The sequence below is a fragment of the Oncorhynchus keta genome, chromosome 22 (assembly GCF_023373465.1).
Source record: "Oncorhynchus keta strain PuntledgeMale-10-30-2019 chromosome 22, Oket_V2, whole genome shotgun sequence".
NCBI lineage: Eukaryota > Metazoa > Chordata > Actinopteri > Salmoniformes > Salmonidae > Oncorhynchus > Oncorhynchus keta.
In genome coordinates this window covers 11,896,163-11,922,481 of record NC_068442.1, presented here as the reverse complement: position 1 = coordinate 11,922,481, position 26,319 = coordinate 11,896,163, and the positions used below count along the sequence as shown (strand labels likewise).

At 42.1% G+C, this 26,319-nt stretch overlaps 1 protein-coding gene across 1 annotated transcript in view; it reads left to right on the top strand.

Moving 5' to 3' along the window:
• The first annotated feature begins 578 nt into the window (after window positions 1-578).
• tmtc2b (transmembrane O-mannosyltransferase targeting cadherins 2b) overlaps window positions 579-26,319 on the top strand; it is a 175,485-nt gene continuing 149,744 nt past the window's right edge. Inside the window, exon 1 of the mRNA XM_035798252.1 lies at window positions 579-964. Coding sequence (XP_035654145.1) covers window positions 882-964 — 83 coding nt within the window. The 5' untranslated portion in view covers window positions 579-881. The remainder of the gene's footprint in view (window positions 965-26,319) is intronic.

The following is a 26,319-nucleotide window of genomic DNA, read 5'->3' as shown; positions in this document are numbered from 1 at the left end:
GCCCACTGGACTTGTGACACAGGGAATAATAAGTGAAATAATCTGTCTGTAAACAATAGTTCTAAAAATTACTTGTGTCATGCACAAAGTAGATGTCGTAACCGACTTGCCAAAACTGTAGTTTGTTAACAAGAAATGTGTGTAGTGGTTGAAAAACGAGTTTTAATGACTCCAACCTAAGTGTATGTAACTTTCCGACTTCAACTGTATATCTAAAAATCTAGTTTTGGTTGATTCGTAATTATGTTATGACTGACATTATGCCATTTCAGATTGTATAATCCAATAATCAACAGACATTTGAAGCCTAAATAAATAATATTTTGCATCATTTTGGGCCTGTAGTTCTATTGAATTAGGATACATTATATGTATATATAAAATTGGTTGCAGCAGAGCACCGGTGAAACCTAGTGTTTTGTATGCCTGGAGAGTGAAACTCGGTCCTGAGGCACCCCCTGGGTGCTCCCAAACTCAGTCCTGCCCTCAGTCTCTTCACTGCGAGGAGGAGTGACATCGCACATGCGCAGAAGATCCTTTAAGCCACACGCGGCTCAATCACGACGTTTATCCACCGGACCACTATGAATCACACGAGCAGTCTTGTAGGAAAGGCGTGCAAATGCAGTCAGAGACACTGTAAATGCTGGCTGTTTGCTCTATTTCGTGTCGGATCATAGCTGTCCTCCTCTAGCTCAAAATGGGTTAGAGGGAGGATGCCTGCCTGGATTATCCACTTTCAACACTTTGCGAGGATGTGGAATTGGAATATCTGTTTTTGCAGAGGCATCTTGACAAAGACGGAGAGAGATAATATAGATAGCATTTGAAATATATCTCCACTGTTCTTCGTTTTCTTTCCTTGTTTATTGTTTTGAGAAATGATTGCAGAATTCGTGTGCAGCGCCGTGGCTTTGGTCCTCTATGTCAACACTCTGGGCGCCGATTTCTGCTACGATGACAGGTACATGAATGAATGAATGACATTGCTGTGCTGTGCTGCCCGTAGGCCTACTGTCAACGAATACAGTGGTTTTTAATAGCGGTAGAGAATTGCTTGACATTGTAAAATATGTCTTAACATCTCTAGACCACATTTTGCGGTAGCGTACGGAATGGCGGGCAGAGGGAGGGTGACTTCTGTCAGTTCTCTCTGTTGGCTGCAAGGTCTCGTTAAACAGCAGGCACTTGCTTGCCAGTACAGTGTCACTGCACAAAGTTTTGAGTCCTGAGAGGATCCAATGATACATAGTTGCAGGCGAGATGAACTGAACGCTACAACATGATTAGGGGAGTAATTTGATACATTGTAACTCCATAATGCCATGCTAATAGTTGCATGAGGCAGCACCATGTACATAGCACTGCATTAAAACCATTATCACGGCCACGTCTCGCCTTAAACAGTGATACTATGTATGACACGGTCATATTTGTTAGGGGCTGTACGGTCCACAGAAACGGGTGAATAATATTTTGTGAATATTATTATTTTAACAGACACTGGTGAATGATGATCCCAAACGAAGGAAATAAAACAACCCTGTTTTAAATAGGCGATAGGACCGACATCAAATAAGACCAGTGCGCTTCATTAGGCAGGCTAAAACATATTGATACATTTGAATGTGGTTAATTCTCCATTAAAAAAGGAACTGCCTAAAAAGTGGAAATGCGTTCAGTGCAGTCTGCCGCCGGCTGTTGTGCCTCCAGATAAATAGTATTTCTCCCGGGCCTTATAATTTATTGTGCCAAACAGATTTAAGTACCTGTGAGGGCTGAAGATCTTAACACAACACCTTCCCAGTTTTATTTTACCAACGGCTGCTATACTTTTGGACAGTTAAACATAATGGCTTCAGTATAATAGCTTGGTTGATTGATTTAACGAGTGATAGTGTAGTGCAAATCACACTATATTACATTTCAATATTTTATTACTGGTTTGATACATGCAGAATTGGAGGGTGGTCTCAGGGCAATTTGTATTATTCTGTACGTAAATCTATGACACTCCATTTACAATGATATGTTACATTCGGTTACATTATGATTGGAATAGAGGTTGTAAAATATCCTACGATTTAGAGGACATACACTGAGTGTACAAAACATTAAGAACACCTGCTCTTTCCATGAGATACTGTAGACTGACCAGGTGAATCCAGGTGAAAGCTATGGTCCCTTATTGATGTCACTTGTTCAATGACTTCAGTCAGTGTAGATGAAGGGGAGGAGACAAGCTAAAGAACGATTTTTTCATAGTGATGCACCGATATGACTTTTTTGGGCTGATACTGATATCCAATATTTTCCTTGGCAAAAAACCTGATACTGATAACCAATATTTAACACTTTAGCAGCCTTTTAAGCATTCTAGTACAGTTAACTAGTTGAAACAAAGTGTCATATGTTCATTTGTTCAGTTAAGAGCAGATTGTTCAATAACTTGTAAATGACACATCCATGAATGTATTTTATTCCACAACAGATATTCACGACACAAATATTTTATCTGCCCCGCATTTCAAAGATGGTTAAGTTCTTGGTGGCTTTTCTTACTATCCAATCTTGACTGTTTGAAGAAACTTAAAAATGATTTGAAAGAAATATAGGTTGAAACTAAAATTCTGTTAATAATTTGAGCTATAACTGCTTGAAAATTAGCACTGTCTCTAGTCATAAACTGCTATAAATGGCACAACTTCAACTTTTCAAATGTGCTCAACTGACTTGACTAGTGAAATGAGAGCACATTTACAACACGTCATCTCATCTTTCATTTATGAAATGAAAAAAAGAATAAAAAAAAACCAACTGCTTTGTTTTAAATTAAACTAAAGTCTTGACCTATACCAGCCATGAATGAACAACAGAAAAGCCTAGTACCCTTTTCCTCAGTGACTCTACATTGTTTTGTTACAATATGACTGCCCATTTTCAATTTTAACATTTGGGAGGTTTTTCTTCACAAAGAGGACCTGCTCGGCTTTGTCACAAGAGTCTGTTTCTTTTTTTCGTCTCCAATGTGTGAAGCTGCTCTGAAAAGCCTCTCACTGTCCACACTACTACAGGGAGCACCAAGATACGTGCACGCAGCTTTAGCTAAGGAAGGGAAACAGGGCTTGAAACTTCTCCAGTATCCAAGTGCATCTTCATTCCTAGAAATAGTAGGTTCTGTCATGTATGCTAATATCTGCAAATAATGGGGAAGGGGGGGGGGGTTAGTACATTTAATACAACATATTGCGTTATTCTTGCATGCCAAAGGATCATTAGGCATAGATCAACAATGGCAAATGTTGGCCGATGTAGTAACAGAAAATGAAAATAAAACACGTCTCTCTCTCACAGAGATGCATACTGACCAAAAGGTTATTTTGTTGGCATTTACACATGTCCCCATTACCAGTAAAACATAATCAAAACCTAGTTCTTTCACTTTCTCGCTGTGCTGTTTCGTTGTTCATTTGTTCAGTCGTTTCATTCTCAACCAGGATTTCATCATACATGTCAAGCAGTGAAATTTCATCCCTGTCTGTTTGTGTCCTCTTCTTTCATGGGTCCCCTTCTTCGGTGCGAACTGTCACTGTGTCCATTTCCATATTGTCCAGCTGTGTTTGAAACATTTCACATAAACCCTGATTTTGTCTGCATCGAAGTAGTGGTCATTGTACCTAGCATCAAGCATGGTGGTGACACAGTAAAGAGGCTCAGAGAGAATGCCACCGAATCGCTTGTTCAGAGCGTCTAAGTAGAGTACTTTTGCAAGTTTTAACCCCACGGTCTGTGTCGGCAGTTTTGTTGAACAGGCGTTTCAATGCCAGGACAGAGGGTATCACGTCTGCTGCAGACGCAGTTGAAGAGCTTATTTCTCGAGACATATGGTCGAATGGAGCTAGAGGTGTGTTCAGGCTTTCAATGAGCGTCCACTGGTTTGTACTGATTGTTGCATAGTCGTCTGCGTACACGCCAAGCACGCACTTTTGTTCCAGCAGGCTCTCCATCATGTAGAAAGTACTGTTCCATCCGGCCTTGCAAAAGCCTTTTCATTTTCACTCCAAGCTGCTCCTGTATTGCTTGCAGGCGGCTGTATGCGAGCTGTGAGTGTTTAAAATGACCCACTATCTTCCTACCAGTTGCCACTGTGTCAAATATGCTGCATTGAGCCAAAACACCTTAGTTCACAGCCAGTTGCAGCATGTGTGCCACGCATGGCAAACTGGCAACTCCGCATTCTTCCAAAGCCTTTGTCATGTTACATGCATTGTCACGTAGCACAGCGTGTACATTGTTCTTGGAGATTTTCAGAGTTTTAAACATGTTCTCAAATGCCATTTAAGTGGCAGCAGCGGTATGAGAACCAGCACATTCTTGAGCATGCAATATGGCTTTCCTCAGTACGAAATCCTCGTCGACCCACTGTGCTGTCAGACTCCACATGCTCATGGGGCTGACATCGCTGGGCCAAATATCAGTCATGAAGCTAATAGTAGTGACGCCTATAGGAAGTAGCTTGTGAATGTGCGATTCAACAATACTGTGTATCTCCGATAGGGCAACATCTGAAAAATAGCGCCTCCTTGGTAGTGTGTACTGGGGCTCGAGGAGAGCCAACATCATCCACAACAGAGAACGGTTGATTGTCAAGGGCAATGAATTGCATTATCTTGGCGTTAATGGATTTCGCCTTTTGAGTTGTCTCGCTGAAATGTTCTTACTTTTTCAAATGACTGCTGGACTTGAACTTGCTTAGTTGTTGGAAGTGCCAGGCGCACCGGTTTGAGTCAAGAATTGCAACGCTACTGGGTTTTTCACACTCAACAGTTTCCTTTGTTTCAAGAATGGTCCACCGCCCAAAGGACATCCAGCCAACATGACACTACGGTGGGAAGCGCTGGTGTCAACACGGGCCGGCATCCCTGTGGAACGCTTTCGACACCTTGTAGAGTCCATTCCCCAACTAACTGAGGCTGTTCTGAGGGCAAAAGGGAGGGGTGAAACTCAATATTAGGAAGGTGTTCCTAATGTTTTGTATATTCAGTGTATAGTGTCATATGTCAGTTTCTGTTGTCTACACCTTTTAGCTACATATAGGCCAAGTTGTGCACTTAACAACCCATGTTGTTAAATAGCGAGGAAAATAGCAAGGAATCAAATATGGATATTTAATCACAATGTTTAGTAAATCCTCCTCTCGAAATTCAGAAAGCAAATCTGTACACTAGTAGAGAAACCTCAAGTCAAGTGTCTTGACTTAACCCAACTAATGAGTTTAAATCCAGTGTGGCACTGTGTCGAGCATAGCCAGAAGCACCGAGGGTTGCTGAGAACACTACCTGAGGATTTCTCATCGATCTGGTTGTGGAGTCCTGCTGCTCAGGAATACGTAATTACACTGCTCTCGTTACATTCAGTTGTGGTCTTGAGAAAATATATCCTACAAGAAATTGAGTGCTCTGCTTGCTTTAATTAAGGTAGGGTTTGCTGAGTCTGATCTCTATAGGACAACCCTGTTCAAAGATCACTGGTTTTCCGGGTTGATTTAAGTCACCTTCCACTTACCAGTTGATCATGGTTAAAGTTAACAACACCTTAACTACACGTTTTGTGTGATGTGTTTGCTAGCCTAGCACAAAACAACTATTTTATATGGAGGAATCTAGGGGCCTCACAAGGCTTTCCACTGTCAATGCTCTCAGCACCACCACCACCTCCCTGCACAAACAACCCAGCCTTGAAGAGTCGTCCACTATGTGGTGCCAGAATCACCCCTGGAAGTTGGTTCTCCATCTGGCCATGGTCATCATTATCACACCTTGACACCTGCACTAGAACATAGTGAGTCGTATGTATAGTTCATATCTCAGCCTATTGCTATAATCCTGTATGAAAATACATGGTCTGTACTCTGCAATGTTGTGTATCCATGGATGCCATGAATACACCTTTATTTAACTAGGCAAGCCAGTTAAGAACAATTAAAAAGAAAAATCACATCCCTACATCAAACATGTTTAACAAAACACATCTTTAAAAAATAAAATACAAAATACATACAACAAACATATATATGTAAATAAAATAAAAATATATACTGTACATTTTTAAAATTCTAGTAAATTCTAGTACAATTGTATTCCCTCTTATTATAATGATTCAGGAATTGTTATTTTTTATTCAACATGCTTAATGTCTTAACAAGATGATTAAATTCAATCAAAAATATTTGTAGTTTTTGTGTAGAATTCTGGAATTTTTGTTTGTGTAAAGTATTTGGCAACATAACAAAAAAAATCATTTCAATGGTCTTGTTATCATTGCAATAGTATCACATTATATTCTTCATGTCAAAAACATGGGTAGTGTTGAAAAAGGTAAATGAGTATTCTGCAAGGTTTTTCCAAAAGAGAACAGAACAAGTGATTCATATTTTCACCTTTTCCCCCCCGCAGAAAATGCAGATATCATCAATATCAACAAATTTCGACAACAATTACATGGATGTATCTTATGTAGAATCTTAATATACAATATTTGTAAGGCATCAACCAAGCTTTTTTTCCAGACAATGTCAGGAATAAGCATTTTCCAGAAAATGTTTCCTCTGGGCGTAAGTTTGTTCCGTGAATGGAAAATGTGTCTTATGTATTTGTTACAGCAAGATTTGTAAAGGAAGGTCACGCCTTCCAAGCTGAGTTCTGGATAAACTCTGTGATTATCACCAAAGCTAAGATGAGTTTTCATTAGTGTAGTCAGACCACTGTAAATGGCTTAGATCACAGAAATAAACTGTCTGAAAGGTATTGGAATGTTATAAATTGTTCATATGAAAGAATATTTCCCATGTCGTCGAAAACATCAAGAACAAAGTCAATATTCCTCTCATGCCAGGTACTGTAGGGTACAACAATGACTTATTCCTTACAGTTATGTCTGAATTTTTCAACAAAAAAGCTTTATTATGGGAAAAGTTGTGCAGGAAACATATTTTCCATGACATTAAAGCGTGTTGGTGAAACACAGCCAATTTAGCATGTAATCTTTCAGGAATATAATTACAATCTGGTAAAAATTGAAGATCTCCCAATTTATTGAACACATTGTTTGGAAGGAAATACCAAATTGATTCTGTATTGCAAAACATCTTTTCAACCTGCTGATCTTGAAAGTGTTATTTATGTCAACAAAATCCAACACTTCCAGACCTCCTTCAGCTCTTTTATTTGAGAGGACTGACTTTTTTTAGTTGGTGAGACTTATTTTTCCAAGTCAAGAAAGGTCTTGTTGATCTTTTTACAGGTCGGGGGATTTATAAATAAAGATAATGAGGTTTACACAAAGTGAGACGGTCCCTCTGCCTTGGACAGAAGCACTCTCCTAAGTATAGATATATCCCTTTCTAGCCAATTATTAAATATATATATTCATTTTACGAGAGCAATTCATATGTTGTCTAAGTTGTTTTTTGATAGACGTATTACTAAATATTTAATATAGTCCTTTACTGGAATATTTTATATGTATTTATCATCGGAGTCATATAAACATAAGATTTCACATTTAGAAATGTTCAGTTTGAATCCAGATGTAATAAAGAATGCAGTGATAGCATTAAGGTCATGGGCAACCTGGTATTTGTCTTTTAAAAAAAAGAGTAGTATCGTCAGCCAGTTAGGAAATGTTGATTTCTCTGTTAAAAATGGATAAGCCATGCAGATTTACATTATTCAGAATATCTAGTTCCACTACCAAAATTAATAAAAAGGGCGAAACTGGGCATCCCTGTCGTACACTTCTGTTGATACTAAACCTTAATACATCCAAAAGATTCAGTATCACAGAACTATTCATATCTTTGTAAAACATGCAAATGACTTTGATAAAAATTGAACCGAAAACTATCAGCAGAGTCATCAGGTGTATCGTTAAAATCGCTTGAGAGAATTAGAAAAGCATATTTGTTGCCTAAATCCTGTAATTATCTGGTAAATTTGACAAAAAGGGTCTTATTTGGAGCATGTGACTAATGTCCATACACATTACAGATGATGAAGATAGCATTGTCAAGTTAACAGTTACTATGACCCATCTCCTTTACTGTGAAGATGTGGATTCTAGAATGTCACCTTTTAAACTTGTGAATAAGTGTCAAAACACCAGCATAATGGTTTGATCCATGACTGAGATAGACCATGTTTCCCCAATGTGACTTTCACAATTTCAAGTCACTTTCACACGAATGAGTTTCCTGAAGAAGGACAAAATCTGTGTTTACAATATAAAACGAAGCCTTTCCTTTTTGCAAGATCTCTCCTAGCATTCAGGCTAACGATATTGAGTGAGTTGAAAACAAACTCCTGCGTAAAAAAGAAAGACACAAACTCGACAGCAAATCTGGTAATGTGAACAATAAAACAAACAGTAAACCTTGAGAGGGTTACTCCGACGGAAAACTACGCTCATCTGAGGTAGAGGTGGTTAACAGTATAACAAATCCTTTTTTTCCCTTCTTTTTTTGGTTGGCAAGTGTTCATGAATTGTAGTTTGAATGGTAAATTTACTTGTGACTGTACAGTAAATGTACTCTTGGCAGTGCTCACAGTTCAAGTGTGGTTCATGTCATGTCACCAGAGTTACGCAGTAATCTTTCTTCTTTCGATGAGCGCGCGTTGGCCCTTGAATCCAGTCTTCTTTCCTTATTGTCGAGCCTTCTGTATAAGCGGCCACAGTTTCTCCCTGGCAGTCTGATCCTGCGGTATCAGAGCCTCTTTGATGCAGAGCTTCTTCTCGTCCAGAAACTTGTTCCCCTTGGCCATTTTCCAGATGATGTCCCTGTGGTGGCGCATAGGGTCCATCAGATCTTCGTTTCCCTAGTCGATGTACCACGTCAATCACGTCTCTTAGCTTGTCTTTGATGCACAGATCCACCTTTCCCAGGATATTGATAACTGCTTCCCTAATGTCCTCTCCCTTTACCTCTCTTATACTTTGGATTTTCAGATTCCACCTGCGAGAATACCATTGAAGTTCAGCTACATTCTCATACAGCTCATTATTTTGGGATTGCAGTTTCTTCAGCTCGTTCTCCAGGAACATTATATTTTCCTTGTTCTCACTCACAACTGTGAGAAGCTGACGGACAGTTTCTGACAATTTATCAATCTTCTTTGATGTTTCTTTGGTAGCCCACTCTATGGTGGAGTCTTTGGAGACCGTGGCGTCTTGTTTAGTAGTCAGGGTCTGGATGACAGAGAGAAGTTCAGGCATGGAAATGTCCTCTTTCACTTTTTTTCTCCAGGTGGATTTTTAATTTGGGTCTGAGGTAAAGAGGTTGCAAGGATCTCATCCTGGTCCATCTTGTTCTTTCTCTTGCTTGAGCTCATGGCATCTTGTGTATCCATGCTGCTCTGGCTCTCGTCGTAACTAGTTGGCATGCCTGCCATCTTCTGTGCAGCTTGGACTTCCCACTCAAATGGACAAATATTAACTCTAAACTTGCCAAATGTAGCTAAAACAACTTCTAGTTAGTTTCTTGCTACATTGATAGCCCATATTAGACTGTTAACCACCTAACCCTCAAAGTTGCTTGGACAAGCGAGAGAACACTCCCTCTCACAGCGACGCCATCTTGGCCATATATGTAGCTAGATGTAGTAGGCTAATGTTAACTAGCTGGCTCATCATTACCCATGAAAGGAAGTTAAACTAGCGAGCAAGCATTTAAGCCAGGCATCCTAGGACAACAAAAACTAAAAGTGTGTACTGTATGTCAGAGTGATAGACCGTTTCGTCAACATGAAGAGAGGAGGATGGCATTGGCTTTTCTCTAAAAGTAGGGTGAGTCAACATGTTTTTCTACTTGCAGGAACGCACACAGAAATCGGAACCATGGACAGCCACATCATATTTATCTTACGTTAACTAACTTACGAACTAAATTGTTTTGGTATATTTTAGTTGTCACTGTATTAGACTAAGCAGAGGTGATTTGATGATGTTGAAATGTTGAAGTTGAATGGTGCTGGAATAGTGGAGGCAGCTCCTGTTTTCATTCCGACTTGTGGTATCTCTCCGTGGTTCTAAATCAAAAGTTGTTTAGTGGTGTGAAAATGTTGGAACATTAATTAACTTGCTTGACCACGCTGTAGGTCATGTACTGTAACTGTTTGTTACATGCAATATGCTTTGTGGACTTGTCCGGTTTTGTGATGGAACAAAGGTGTGGTTAAATTGATTCTGCCACTGAGTCTTCTAATTGTCTCAGCCTTAGGCCTATATATCACTTCCGCAGGCATATGAACTAACAACAGAATTATCACAACACGTAGGTTGTAATATGGCAATTATTTTCCTTGCTTCTCCAGTGATTTTACCTAGGCACCTCTACTGGCACTCTGCAGGTTGTGTCAACCTGGTTAAGGCATTCGCTGCACTGTCAGCATTATTGTTGGTGATTGGATTTAAGTTGCAAAAACATCCGTGACTTTGTTTCGAATGGTACTGAACTGAATCAAAGGTTGATGGGGAGGATAGGAGAAGGAAAATAAAGCTGTTCTCCTGGGTCACCCTTGAGAATTGATCAAGCTGAATGTCTTTGTAGAAAGACTGCAACAGAGCTGAATCTTTTCAAAAAGCCTAGGACTATACTCTGTTTTCTAAAGTAATGTTGACAATTTCGTGATGAAATGAGAGCTTTGATCTCAAAGTACCCTTCATGGTACATAAGAGTTACAGTAGCACTATATTGGATGGTTTGTTTTGATTATCTCTTGTCATGGTTAGACTATTAAGTTCCCTGCTCTACTTCATCAATGCTGCTCTGCACTCGACTCTGATTGTGATGTTGTTAGAATGGGGGTATGAAAGTGTGAAAGACATCGTTATTGAGGACAGAGCCTCCCTGAACAGCTGTGGCCTGACAGCGGCTCGGTCAGGGAGGGGAGGGAGTCAAAGCATGTAGCACTGCAGTCTGATGATGTGGGGTGGCACTTGGTGGCCAGAGCGCTAAAAGTTTCAGGTCAATGACACACTAGATTAGTCATTCTAAAGTTCATCAGTTGGGGAGAGACAGTGGAATGCCAAAATTACTAAATCATATCAAAGTTATTTGCCACGTGCTCTGAATACAACAGGTGTAGGTAGACCTTACAGTGAAATGTTTACTTACAGGCTCTAACCAATAGTGCAATTTTTAAGTAAAAAATAGGTAGTTGAACATTAGATAAGTAAGGATATTTTTTTAAAACAACAGTAAAAGACAGTGAATAATAACAGTAGCGCGGCTATATACTGTACACTTGTGAGGCTATATACAGTAGTGAGGCTATATACTGTACACTAGTGAGGCTATATACAGTAGCGAGGCTATATACAGTAGTGAGGCTATATACTGTACACTTGTGAGGCTATATACAGTAGTGAGGCTATATACTGTACACTAGTGAGGCTATATATAGTAGCGAGGCTATATACAGTAGTGAGGCTATATACTGTACACTTGTGAGGCTATATACAGTAGTGAGGCTATATACTGTACACTAGTGAGGCTATATACAGTAGCGAGGCTATATACAGTAGTGAGGCTACATACAGTAGCGAGGCTATATACAGTAGCGAGGCTATATACAGTAGTGAGGCTATATACAGTAGTGAGGATATATACTGTACACTAGTGAGGCTATATACAGTAGCGAGGCTATATACACTCATGAGACTATATACAGTAGTGAGGCTATATACAGTAGTGAGGCTATATACAGTAGTGAGGCTATATACAGTAGTGAGGCTATATACAGTAGAGGCTATATACAGTAGTGAGGCTATATACAGTAGTGAGGCTATATACAGTAGTGAGGCTATATATAGTATACTATATACAGTGAGGCTATATACAGTAGTGAGGCTATATACAGTAGTGAGGCTATATACAGTAGTGAGGCTATATATAGTAGTGAGGCTATATACAGTAGTGAGGCTATATACAGTAGAGGCTATATACAGTAGTGAGGCTATATACAGTAGTGAGGCTATATACAGTAGTGAGGCTATATACAGTAGTGAGGCTATTTGCGCACAAGTATCTCTACTTGCACATCATTATCTGCTCATTTATCACTCCAGTGTTAATCTGCTAAATTGTAACTATTCACTCCTATGGCCTATTATTGCCTACCTCCTCATGCCTTTTGCACACACTGTATAGACTTTCTTTTTTCTACTGTGTCATTGACTTGTTTATTGTGTTATTGGCTTGTTTATTGTTTACTCCATGTGTAACTCTGTGTTGTTGTCTGTGTCACACTGCTTTGCTTTATCTTGGCCAGGTCGCAGTTGCAAATGAGAACTTGTTCTCAACTGGCCTACCTGGTTAAAGAAAGGTAAAATAAATAAAATATACAGTAGTGAGGCTATATACAGTAGTGAGGCTATATACAGGCACCGGTTAGTAGGGGTAATTGAGGTAGTATGTGGATGTAGGTATGGTTAAAGTGACTATGCATATATGATTAACAGAGAGTAGAAGCAGTGTAAAGAGGGGTAAGGGTGGGGGGGTGCAAATAGTTCAGGTAGCCATTTGATTACCTGTTCAGGAGTCTTATGGCTTGGGGGTAAAAAACAGTTTGCGAAGTCTTTTTGTCCTAGATTTGGCACTCCAGTACCGCTTGCCATGCAGTACCGCTTGCCATGCGTAGAGAGACACAGTCTGTGGCTGGGGTCTTTGACAATTTTTAGGGCCTTCCTCTGACACATCCTGGTGTAGAGGTCCTGGTGGGCAGGAAGCTTGGCCCTGGTGATGTACTGGGCCGTACTGTGTTGCAGCTGTGGAGCCTTTTGAGGATCTGAGGACCCATGCCAAATATTTTTAGATTCCTTAGGGGGAATAGGCTTTGTTGTGTCCTCTTTATGACTGTCTTGGTGTGTTTGAACCATGATAGATTGTTGGTGATGTGGCCACCAAGGAACTTGAAGCTCTCAGGGCGTGCTCTGTCCTCCTTTTTTTTCTGTAGTCCACTATCATCTCCTAGACTCAGCATTTGGGAATTGACCTGTTTGTGTCTGACTCGGGTTGTACATATTTTCTGTATGATGAAATGGGGATATGTGGAAAATAGTGGGAATAATATTTTCACCGATATAAAGCACTGCTTAGAGGTAGGATGAATATTTTATTTCCAACATGAGTTATTACTTAGTGTTCGGAACAGATTATGGTCCTTAGTTCTCCCCTGCCTGTCTACCAGTAATCTGTTGTTCATAAATAGCCTTGACATTATGTATTTCCCCACTGATCACATTAAGGAGTGGCTGAGTGGCTCAAACTATAATGAATCACTTGGTTTGATGACACACGCCTCTAAGTAGCTTTCTGTTCACTAACACCCTCAGCCTCGTATAATATGCCCAGAGTGCTGTGTGTCTGTGTGTGTGTGTGCGTGTGCGAAATCGTCATCATTGACAAAAAATCCCACGTACCTACCAGGATGAAGGAAATACAGACAATAAATATGTAGTCCTTCACATGTCTTAGGCAATGCTTATTTATTCTTTCCTGCCTGTGCTGAGGGCCTGAATGTATCTGGGTTGTCTGTCTGTGTGAGGCTGACTGCCCTGTAAATAGCCCTGGCTGGCCTGCCCCTGGTTGGGTTTCGATTGTACTGCTGTCTGAGCTGGCTCTGCTCTGCTTTGCTCCGGCTCTGGCTGTAGTGTCCACCCAGTGGAATAGGATGGGCCAGCCCACTCCTGTCCGGGCCCAGCACTGTGGTAATGTAGCGAGCCCAAGGGCGTCAACCCAACAGTCTGAGCATCTCTCCCACAGTCTCTCTCTCCCAGTGCCCTGTAATTAGTGGAAGCCTCCAGAGTGGCGTGGAGGCACGGACGGCAGACTCTCAACAGGCGTGCAAAGCCTCTCGCTCTAATCGTACGACGGCTGCAGCCAGATGGTCGTGTTTTTGCAAAGCGGTGAGGGGTTTTCTCGCCTGTGCTCTCGAGTCTGAGGTGGAGTCAAGAGCAACATGTTCAGTGCAGCCCGGATGGAGACGTCAGTGTTTTTCAGACTGAATGATGAAGCAATCTAGGAGGTCTGTGTGAGAGGGGTCCTTTGGTATTGTTCACACATTGACGTTTGTTCTATTTTGTTGTTGTTGATGTGCCTTGGGATTGATTTGAACGTCATTGAGACTGATGTGTTCTCTTATTTCAGTGGTTTACCATACAATACAAGGTCATCCCACGCTTTTCTGGCCTGTCACTGAAACAGCGTAAATCAGGGATGCATTTTCAAGTCGAGCAATCATTTTCACTTATTGAATCATGCAGTTATTGTTCTCTCTGTGCGAATGCTTGGAAGTTGGCTTCTATTGTGACCAGACAGACAATTTCTCATCTACCTATAGGCCAACGAGATCAGCACATGTCCAGTCACAGATGTATGGGTTGTAGGCCAACGAGATCAGCACATGTCCAGTCACAGATGTATGGGTTGTAGGCCAACGAGATCAGCACATGTCCAGTCACAGATGTATGGGTTGTAGGCCAACGAGATCAGCACATGTCCAGTCACAGATGTATGGGTTGTAGGCCAACGAGATCAGCACATGTCCAGTCACAGATGTATGGGTTGTAGGCCAACAAGATCAGCACATGTCCAGTCACAGATGTATGGGTTGTAGGCCAACAAGATCAGCACATGTCCAGTCACAGATGTATGGGTTGTAGGCCAACAAGATCAGCACATGTCCAGTCACAGATGTATGGGTTGTAGGCCAACAAGATCAGCACATGTCCAGTCACAGATGTATGGGTTGTAGGCCAACAAGATCAGCACATGTCCAGTCACAGACGTATGGGTTGTAGGCCAACAAGATCAGCACATGTCCAGTCACAGATGTATGGGTTGTAGGCCAACAAGATCAGCACATGTCCAGTCACAGATGTATGGGTTGTAGGCCAACAAGATCAGCACATGTCCAGTCACAGATGTATGGGTTGTAGGCCAACAAGATCAGCACATGTCCAGTCACAGATGTATGGGTTGTAGGCCAACAAGATCAGCACATGTCCAGTCACAGACGTATGGGTTGTAGGCCAACAAGATCAGCACATGTCCAGTCACAGATGTATGGGTTGTAGGCCAACAAGATCAGCACATGTCCAGTCACAGACGTATGGGTTGTAGGCCAACAAGATCAGCACATGTCCAGTCACAGACGTATGGGTTGTAGGCCAACAAGATCAGCACATGTCCAGTCACAGACGTATGGGTTGTAGGCCAACAAGATCAGCACATGTCCAGTCACAGACGTATGGGTTGACTTCCTTTCATAACTGTATTTTCCAGCCGATAAAGAGCTCGAATTGCGAATGTTATAGTGACATAGAGTAAGAAGCTTTCAGTATTTGTTGCTAGAAATAATATTAATGAGAGTTGTCAGTATGTTGTGCATTGCTTCAGTTTTGCATAAACCCACACAATTACTTTAAGCTTTTTAGCCTTGGATTCGATCAGTTCACCTTTAGGCCGTGGGAAACCATTGACTAGATACGATGCACATTTTTTCCATCGCAATTTCCATTGAAATTAACAATCGTGTCGTATCAAATTTGGACAAAATGTGCTCAATCTTCCAAGTTTTAACAATAAATGGTGTTGTCGATGCAAGGTACAGCACATAATCAGGAAGTGAGTAGGAAGTGAGGGATGGATTGGGGCTACATTTTACGCAGCAGCAACAAATCTGGGGTATATTTTACTCCCCTTTCCTTCTGGGTCACTGCCTCACCCAGTGACTGTCAACACTATTGCTATTTAACCCCATCTGTGGCGCGGTGTGTGATGGCAGCTCCCACTGGGTGATCTGAGTGTCGGCTGGTGTGACCCTGCCGTGCTGAGGTGAACTTTCTCAGTCATTATCCCGCTGAGTTCTCACTGTCTGAGCACTGCTTCAGGTGATCAAACCTGGATTTGGGATTTTCTTTTTAAATCATGGGGATTTGTGGAGAGTAATAACCTTTTGGATAGGTATCTACTGTGTAGTAACATACTATATATATATTTTTTAACGTAATTTCAAAGTGATAAATCCTCTGTAACACGTCACTATAGGTTGATTCAAAACAGTAGTGTAAAATGTCAAGTGCAAGTCAATCAACGTTTGATTTACATTCCTTATCGATAGCATTTAACATGATGAACGTGTTCTGGCGATGCCACCAGATAGCTATAACCGTCGTTGTCCAGATGGTGTCTAGACTTAAGACAGGGGACTTAAGATAGGAGACATCCATCCATTGGGTTTTACCCTCTCTCCATGGGAGAAATTGGATAGGCCTGGCCCATTCTGCTGCTGTAGTAGGGGAGTAAATTGCCTCTGTGATTGCCCGGGCAGATGATTGTCATATGTGAGGTGCAGTTGGAACAGGGTGATTGTGGGTTGGCCTGATCAGGCCCTGCCCACCGGTTCATAAAATACCCTGTGCACAGACAGACAGCCTCACAGTCAGTCCTCCCAAATTCAGCAGCCCTGGATGCTTTGTAATCATCCCACTGGAACCCACAGAGATGAGGAACGGGCCATGAGTAGTTGTCGGCTTTACTGCTTTGTGGTGGACAGCATTAAAGATGAACTTGAACCACGCTACACAAGAGTTTAATCAGTGCCCTCTTTGCCTTTTCACAATCTCTTTGTTGACTATTTAGTTAAAGCCAACAGATTATCTCTCCAAATGTATCATGTGGTGCGTCTACCAGCCCTCTTGACACACACACACACACACACACACACACACACACACACACACACACACACACACACACACACACACACACACACACACACACACACACACACACACACACACACACACACACACACACACACATTTATACACACCCACACAGAAACTAATCATAATCACCATAGACGTACATATAAAGGCAGATTGAATTATCCAGCATTAAAATCCTTCACATGGGCAGCAGTGCATTGTGAAACATTTTACAGCGCAACAAAGTAATGAGGCGCACTGTAAGTACTTAAGCTGCCAGAAGAAGACTTGAAGCTTGTCTGGGCAAAAATCATCTTTTTGGAAAAAGCTGCATGGTCAAAGAATAAAACCCTTGCAGCAACACGATACTGCACTCTCCACAATGGCTGAAGGGAGGCCCCTCTCTGTAAAGGTTTGGTCTAGTGTTTCCTCCCATCATTAGACATGGGTTTTAAATCATTTCATTTCATGTGGGTGAGTCGGTAATGGGTCTAGACAAGACCTTGGATTCAGAGGGCCAATGTTGGCTGATGGATCTAGTGCCGTGTCCAGGCCCGGGTTGCCGAGCTCTCTTCATATTAATGGGATTAACAAGGGTTTTGGATGAGAGGGCGACTGTAAGCAGAGAACCCAATCCATTAAAAACAAGAACTCCCTTGTTGCCAATATCAAACAAGGATGCTATAGTTCATCGGTGGCCATGTTTTCCTGTAACATGGGACATTGGCACGTTGTGATAAGACTATTGACAGCCTGGCCCGGGCCTGGGCCTTTGTGCATTGTGCATGGACTGTGTGCATTGTGAAGGGACTCTCACTATTCTCCCTGGACCCAATGAAGGTCCTCATTTGTCACAGATGGGCGAATTAAGACCCTGGTTGTGTCGGCTGTTGTTTTGGGCAGATAATGAAATAAGACCTCACTGTTGTGGCACCTTTGTGGGCCAACTTGTCAGAACCAACCCGGTCCGCGCTTTGTGGGTGTACGTGCCTGGGTTAATGTAGCCTACTCAATGGGAGGAGGAGCTCCGTTCTGCGATGGCCAACCCAAGCTGTTCGGTTGTGTCCACTCCGCAGTAGGTGGCATGGCTATGGGATGGAAGGATGTCGGAAGAGCTGGGAAAGAATAAACTAAACGGACCTGTGATAAAAGTGTCATATTGTATCCAGTGCTGCAAAATACAAGTGTTGGATTTCTTTTGAGGTTCTATTATTATTGTGGTCAAAAGGGGTTGCAAATATGATTGCAGCATCCTGTTTTTGGAGAGTGGGTCAGATGTAGGACACGAGGACCTGCGGTTCGTTCGATTTAGCTACTGTACTGTTGGCGAACGGGCAATCCTCTCTGGTCGGCCCCCAGAGGGACGTGGTAGGCCTACTGCTACTGTCCTTCACTGCTGAGGTCATTTTGATGCCACAGATGGGTTTGTAACAACAGAAAGAGAAAGATAAGGATTAGGCCATAGTGTGTTGTCAAAAGGTGTTTTGATGGGGATTTGTGGGTAGGCTGTGTGGGAGGTGCCTGCACTGAGGACCAGAATACTAGTCCTAGTGATGGCCCTGCCCAGTACAGTGCTTTATGTTTTCCAGGTCTGTGTGATGGAGAACCCATCTCAGGTTGTCACGGTCTGTCTCTAATTGCTAATGTAAAAGCACGAGTCCTCCCAGCGTACCTTTGAATTCACGTCACTCTGAACTGTCAGACAACCTTTGGGACATTGGCACATATGAACATCCAGACTGTACTGTCTTTACTGTATATCGTTTCTCTTAAGTGGGTGAAAAAACAGCTTGGAAGTGGGACCCCCAGCATTTCATCAAATTGCTACATTGAGAGAGGGCAAGAGTTGAATCCACTCCAGCACTGTAATCTAAGCTCTCTGAGCTTTTCACCAAGTGCTTGTGTGGGATATGAAAGAATGAAACCAGAGCTGTTGCAATGTTAAGTCATCGCTAGTGGAGCTGGGGCTAACTTCATCCCACCTTTTCCCCCTGATCTCAGTCTAACCCAGGCTGGCTGTTATTTTAATGTCTGCTGAGCAGCAACCCAACTTCTGTTTTGGCCATAACTGTTTTGTTGTGTGTGTTGGACAGTTGCATACAAATTACATTATCTGCACAACAAGTAACAACGATGGTAATGAAGTTTAGTGTGTAATAGATTTTATTCTAATTCCAGAGGAAGACAAGTCTGACATTTCTCCAGATGGAGAAAGACTCATGTTATATTGCATTTCTCATTTTCAGCCAACTCTCTCCGTCTCTCTCTCTCTCTCTCTCTCTCTCTCTCTCTCTCTCTCTCTCTCTCTCTCACCATCAAACTTATTTATTTTTAAACAGCAAATTCTTCATGAAGACTTCACCAGTGAGTCAGCGATAGACAGTGTCAGTCCACCCACTGTTTGAAACGTGAACACATTTGATTCCCATAGTTTATTTTGGCTATGCATTGACCCTCAGGATCACAAACCATATTATTGGCATACTGTATATGTTGGCATACTGTATATGTTGGCATACTGTATATGTTGGCATACTGTATTTGTTGGCATAATGTAAGTGTTTTTTCCCCCTCTAGTGATCCAGCCAAGTGAGGTCTTCCTCTCCGACGTGAGGAGGATACACATGGCGAGTGACTGAGGTTTATTTTTGGTCGGTGAGGAAGTTTGGGGTTCTGAGAGAGTGCGTGCAAATTATTTTATTTTTACTTCTTGGCCCCTGAGGTTGGAGAAGCTGTAGTGGTGTGCTGTCAGCTCATCTGCCAGACTAATGAGACTTCCTAAATGTGCTCGCAAGAAAAATAATGAAGTATTCAATCTGGAGGAGGAGAGAAAGAGAACATGAACTGATCTGCTGTCTGTTGGCTCATGCTGCTGAGGAGACCTTGTGCTCTCTGTTTTCAGTCTGTACAGAACAGCATTAGTCCTGACCATGAACTCCTGCAGCCTAAGGACTAAACTTAAAGGACTTTTACATGAGGAGCTGTTCGCGACGTCATCGCCACATCAGAGGCTTTGCATGGGTATCCTTTAGGCATCGGCACCACCTCCATATTTAGCTTCGTCAATTCAGCCACACTGTACAATTATCAGCCTGTCTAATAAGGAGCCGTTTAAGTCAATCCATCCTAGTATTGGTGTTTTAAGCTCTGATTTGCTTCAGGGTGAGCGACTGCTGTCTTCTTAAAGCCATTCACGTCTGAGCAGGAACACTTTGCAACAAATTGTCACTCATCACGGCTCATTTGGATCCACATTACAGGATTGGTAATGTGGTGCGCTTCTCACTCTCTCTGATTGATGTCCGAGTACTGAATGGCAGCTAGCTAGCACAGCCCGGTAATCCTCAGGTTGGTGTATTGTGTGCTCACTGGACCCAGGCTGATTATTTGAACAGAATAGATTGACAACGTTATCTGTGCTCTTCTTCAGGAACGCTCCACAGCTATTGTCATTCGCCATAGAGGCATTAAAGACTGACATTATGGGGGTTGATTTCTGTCGATGAATTAAAGTGTGGGTCGTAGGTCGGCACTGAGTCACAGATGTCTGGTCCTCATCGGAATACTTTTTTCAATTTCCATTCAACCCCAGTTTGACAATAAAGGGTTTTAGTGTCTCTTGCCTGCAAATGTCACAGGGGTATATGCTTTTATGCATTATATATACACCCTGGGCCTGGATTCCGTCTCAAAATGGCTTGTGCACTTAGCCTACATATTGATGAATGGTGCCCGCAAAGCCCATTTTTTTTTTGGCTTGCACAAGGAAATGAAAATGCACTAAAATGACTCTTACATATCTTCCTAACGTGTGATCCATAGCATGTGGGGCCTGCTGACACTCAGAGATTGGAGTTGTGTCTGGAGACGTGGTGTATCTCACCCGCTGGGTGCTGTATTGGGAAGGGCGTCTGGGAGTAAACCTTGGGAGTGATTGATACTGGGTGTCATGAGAAACAGATGTGTTTGTGTGTTTCATGAGCCTTTAATTGTGTGGTAATTACTCGACATGAACAAAGATGGGGTCTCTGGTAATCAGAAGCCTTGGGAAAGAATAGTACCAGGTTATATTTCCATTTCTCAGGATGCAGTGTGGTAACACATGGCAGCTGTGTCTGATCGACGGATCTTGCGGTGAGAAGAATTGTAAGATGTATGTTGGACAAGGTTGACCCAAAGAAGTCATATCAAAAAGACAATCCGGTGACCTTTAGATGTTTCAAGTTTTAGTTGTTTAATTTTGATGTCCTGCTGCGCCAAAGTGATCGCAAGCTGTGCTCCCAGAACGCTTGTTCTGGTCAAAAGCGAGCAGAAACTGAACACTAGAAGAAAGTACCTCGTCTGAAAGTACCTAAACTACACGTAAGACATCAAACAGAAGGATCCATGGTTGCTGTGAATTGTTGTTACTCTGCACAGCATTTGGATTGATCAAAATCTTTCAAATGTCAATGTTTATTTGCCATGTGCACAGGATAGAACAGGTGTAAAACAGTACCTTACAAAATAGAATAGAATAAAACAGAAATACGACGTGAGTTAAAGAAACACAAGAATGCAAGGACAGTGCATTCGGAAAGTTTTCCGACCCCTTGACTTTTTCCATATTTTGTTATTTTATGGCCTTATTCTACAATGGATTAAATAGTTTTTCCCCCCTCATCAAACGACACACAATACCCCATAAAGACAAAGCAAAGTCAAAGCAAAACATTTATAAAAAAATTTAACTGAAATATTTCTTTTACATAAGTATTCAGACCCTTTACTCAGTACTTTGTTGAAGCACCTTTGGCAGAGATTACAGAGGAGGAGTTTCTCACATTCTTCTCTCTGCAGATCTTCTCAAGCTCTGTCAGGTTGGATGGGAAGCGTCGCTGCACTGCTATTTTCAGATCTCTCCAGAGATGTTTGATCAGGTTCAAGTCCGGGCTCTGGCTGGGCCACTAAAGGACATTCAGAGACTTGTCCCGAAGTCACTCATGCATTATCTTGGTTGTGTGCTTATTGTCACTTTCCTATTGGAAGGTGAATCTTCGCCCCCGTCTGAGGTCCAGAGCGCCCTGGAGCAGGTTTTCATCTTTGCTTCGAACCTGACTAGTCTCCCAGTCCCTGCCACTGAATAACATCCCCACAGCATGATGCTGCCACCACCATGCTTCACCGTAGGGATGGTGCTAGGTTTCCTCCAGACATGACGCTTGGCATTCAGGCCAAACAGTTCAATATTGGTTTCATCAGACCAGAGAATCTTGTTCCTCATGGTCTGAGAGTCTTTAGGTGCCTTTTGGCAAACTCCAAGCAGGCTGTCATGTGCCTTTTACTGAGGAATGGCTTGCAGAGATGGTTGTCCTTCTGAAAGGTTCTGTTATCTCCACAGATAAACTTTAGAGCTCTGTCTTGAGTGACCATCAGATTCTTGGTCACCTCCCTGACAAAGGCCCTTCTCCCCTGATTGCTCAGTTTGGCTGGGTGGCCAGCTCTAGGAAGAGTCTTTGTGGTTCCAAACTTCTTCCATTTAAGATTGATGGAGCCAACTGTGTTCTTGTGGACCTGCAATGCTGCAGAAATGTTTTGGTACCCTTCCCCAGATCTCTGCCTCGACACAATCCTGTCTCGGAGCTCTTCAGACAATTTCTTCGACCTCATGGCTTGGTTTTTGCTCTGACATGCACTGTGAACTGTGGGACCTTACATAGACAGGTGTGTGCCTTTCCAAATCATATCCAATCAATTGAATTTACTACAGGTGAACTCTCAGGTGAAACATCTCAAGGATGATAAATGGAAACAGGATACTCATTTTTGAGTCTCATAGCAAAGGGTCTAAGTAGTTATGTAAATAAGGTATTTCTGTGTTTTATTTTTTATAAAAAAATGTAATCTATTTTAGAATAAGGATGTAACTTAACAAAATGTGGGAAAAGTCAAGGGGTCTGAATACTTTCCGAAGGCACTGTATATACATGTCAGTTTAAGATCTTGGTACCTTATTCAAAGTGCAGGGGTACTGGAGTGGTTGAGGTGGGTTTATACATTAAAAGTGGAAAGTGACATACAGTACTAGCAGGAATATATAAATACTTATGGTGATATACTAATGGTAATACTGTATACTGTACACCTAAACAGGAGTGATGGGATGAGTGGGATGACTGGGAGCTCGCCCCCAATGATGCACTGAGCCAGTCCTGTCGCGTTTGGAAACGTTGCCATACCAGACGGTGACACAACCAATCAGGATGCTCTCAATGGTGCAGCTGTACTAGTTCCTGGGTATCTGAGAGGCCATGCCAAATCGTTTCACCCTCCTGAGGGAGAATAGGCATTGCCGTGCCTTCTTCATGGCTGTTTTGGTGTGAGAAGAGCATCTTAAGTCCTCAGTCCTCTACAAAAGCTGGCCTATATTTTAGCCCACCACTTTGTGTCATGCTTTTCATACAAATCTTCAGATTAATTGCAGTACACTTATGTCACCTATTGTCAGGCTCAAAATATTTCCTGGTATTTGACCAGGAATCTTGCAGCAACTGATGGGCAGCCAGGCCTGTCTTTGGGAGCCTGTGTTTGAGTGAAATACAAGCTTGTAGTGTATTTGAGTTTTAAAAAAGGCTTCAACACTTTGAAATTTCCGACTTGATTTTCCCTAACAAAAAACGTATCAATCACTACAAAAATGTAGTCCTGTTGCTGCAATTAAGATACTACATCTGTATGCAGAATCTTGCCTGATGTGAAATACAATGAGGTTCAATAATGCTTCATTTGATCCAGTTTTCTATAGCAAGAAACAAAATCTGAAAGATTGCTGGATCGAATCCCCGAGCTGACACCGTACAAATCTGTCGTTCTGCCCCTGAACAAGGCTGTTCCCCGGTAGGACGTCATTGTCAATAAGAATTTGATGTCCCATTTGCTCGCCTAGTTTAAATAAAGGTTACAAAAAAATACAAATACACGTAAGACGAGCATTACGTTTGGAAGCTTATTTATTTACTTATTTAACCACTGAGAACACATTCTGTTTTGCAAGAACGACCTGAAAGTAACTTGATTTAGCAGAATCTGGGAAAGAGCAGTTAGACAAGAAACATTAGTCGGAGAAATTATCCTCCCCTTTCATTCTGGCCAATGGTGTTGTGCCTTAGGCTTATTTTAGGCCAATTGGCAGTTGGTTCCTTGCGAGTTTTCAGTTACACAATTTAAGATCTTGGCCTTCACCCTCAACAATTACAATCACTCAGTTGACTGTCGTGATTAGCTGTTCTTGCTCTCCATGACACACTCAACACTAGTCACCTATACCGTAAGGTGGTAGCACTCATTCCTGAATAACTGTACATATTAGAGTTTTAACAGTGTGCTCTCTGAGGCTAGAGACATTAGCACTGAGGCCCCGTAGGTTTGTTTGAGTTTACCCATCTTATTCACACTGTACACAAATGAATGCACAAGCAGTAATTGGACTCCCGAGTGGAGCTGCGGTTTAAGGCACTGCATCTCAGTGCTAGATGTGTCACTACAGACCCTGGTTCTATCCCAGGCTGTATCACAACTGGCTGTGATTGGATGTCCCGTAGGGCGGGGCACAATTGGCCCAGTGTCGTTAGGGTTTGGCCAAGGGTAAGCTGTCATTGTAAATAAGAATTTGTTCTTAAATGACTTGTCTAGTAAAATAAACATCCTGATAACTATGTTGTCACATTTTCTGATTATACTGCCATTCTTGGTCTGATGTATAAAGACGAAGATATGTACAGGTCAGCACCATCTCATCCTTAATGTAAACAAAACGGGGGAGATGGTGTTTGACCCCAAATCTTTTGGCGACCACCTGCCTGTGGTTGTCCACAATACCAACATAGACAGGTTATTTATTTATTTAACCATATAAGTACCTGGGTGTCCACATTGACAAAATGCGCTGAGCTGGAAGGTCCAAGTAGAGTGTCTGCTGCAGAGTCCAACAACGCCTTCAGGAAGCGTACAACACCAACCTCTGCAACATCTATCAGAGGTCAGAGGTTATAGAGGAATACAAATATCTGTGTGTCCTCTTGGACAATAAGGTTCAGTGGAGTAAATATACTACAGACCTGATCTACAAAAAGAGTCAACAGAGACTGTACTTTCTCAAAAAGCTGGGATCTTTTAATGTTAATTGTACTATACTGACTCTGTTTTACAAATCTTTCATAGAGAGTATTTCAACTTTTTATATTGTTTGTTGGTTTGGCGATGCCACTGTCAGCCAAAGAAATATGCTGAGAAGGATTATCACCACAGCAAACAAGGTACTTGGAGTAAAACAGACAGGCCTGGATGAGATCTTTATGGTCGGGGTTCTCCGCAAGGCTCACAAAATCATTTTAGACCCAAGCCACGTCCTGTACACAGACTTTGAACTACTCTCCTCTGGGCGCAGGTATAGGGCACCCCTCAGCAGGGAAAACAGTGGGTTTGATTCCCATGGGGGACCAGTACAAACAAAACATGAACATGTATGCAACCATTACTGTATGTCGCTCTGGATGAGAGTGTCTGCTGAATGACTAAGTGTGTAGCTTAGATGATAAGGGTAATGTGCAGGGTGTGTATTATGTTGAGTGTGTAATGTACCGTGTCTGTTTTGTACACAGCAGCACTCTGTGTCGGAAACAATTTCCCCCTTGGGACATTAACGTTCATCCTATCCTAGTCAAGCCCAGCTATTGCATTAGCTTAAAACTCACTTTATTAAAAAACAAAAAAACCTCTGCGCAAACACCACAATGCAGATTGTAGTTGGTGACCTTGTGGACAATACAGCGGTAGTGTTTAATGCTAAAGCATCTTTGGAGAGCATATTCAGCTCTGCTATAATCATGGTGAAGGATCTGGTGTCAGTGAAAAGGGCTTCTGCCTTGCTTCTGCCTTGCTTCAGGAGTAGTGTGCTACTTTATTCCCATGTCCCGCTTTGATTTATAGTGGAAAGAGCTGTTTGAAAGAACAATTTCTCTTGAAATATATATATATGCTCGGAAGCACTCAGAGCTCATGGTGGTTCACGGTGTAACATTTTCCCCCCTTGTGGAATGGTTGTCATTGTTTAATATCAACGAGTTCAGCCCCATTAAATTCCCGTTAGTCATCATCTCTTGCGTGGGACAAAGCCAGTGAGGGCTAGGTAGGCTGCATCTGCACTGGGTAATCGGAGCTGGGTTTGAGATGAGCCGTAGGTCAACTGCACTGCAGCGTGCGCTCACCACGGTGTGTGTCTCAGCGATGATGCAGCCGCCCCTAATCAAAAGCACATTTTATGTGTGGTTATGCAAGTCCCCTCCAGAACCCTGCTGGTAACGCTGAAGTGCTGTGGTGGACGTCGCCTCACATATGAGACGTTTGCCTCGTCCCTTTGCGCTGATCTTTTCTTCTGTCAAAGGAAAGATCCCGGGCACACAGACAATTTGGCGCCCTGAATTGTTTTCTCATTAAGACATTTGTTTTCTCCGTGTGCAAGCTCTGAAGGTATTACAAAGAAAACAGCGGACAACCCACCAACGCTTTAATTAT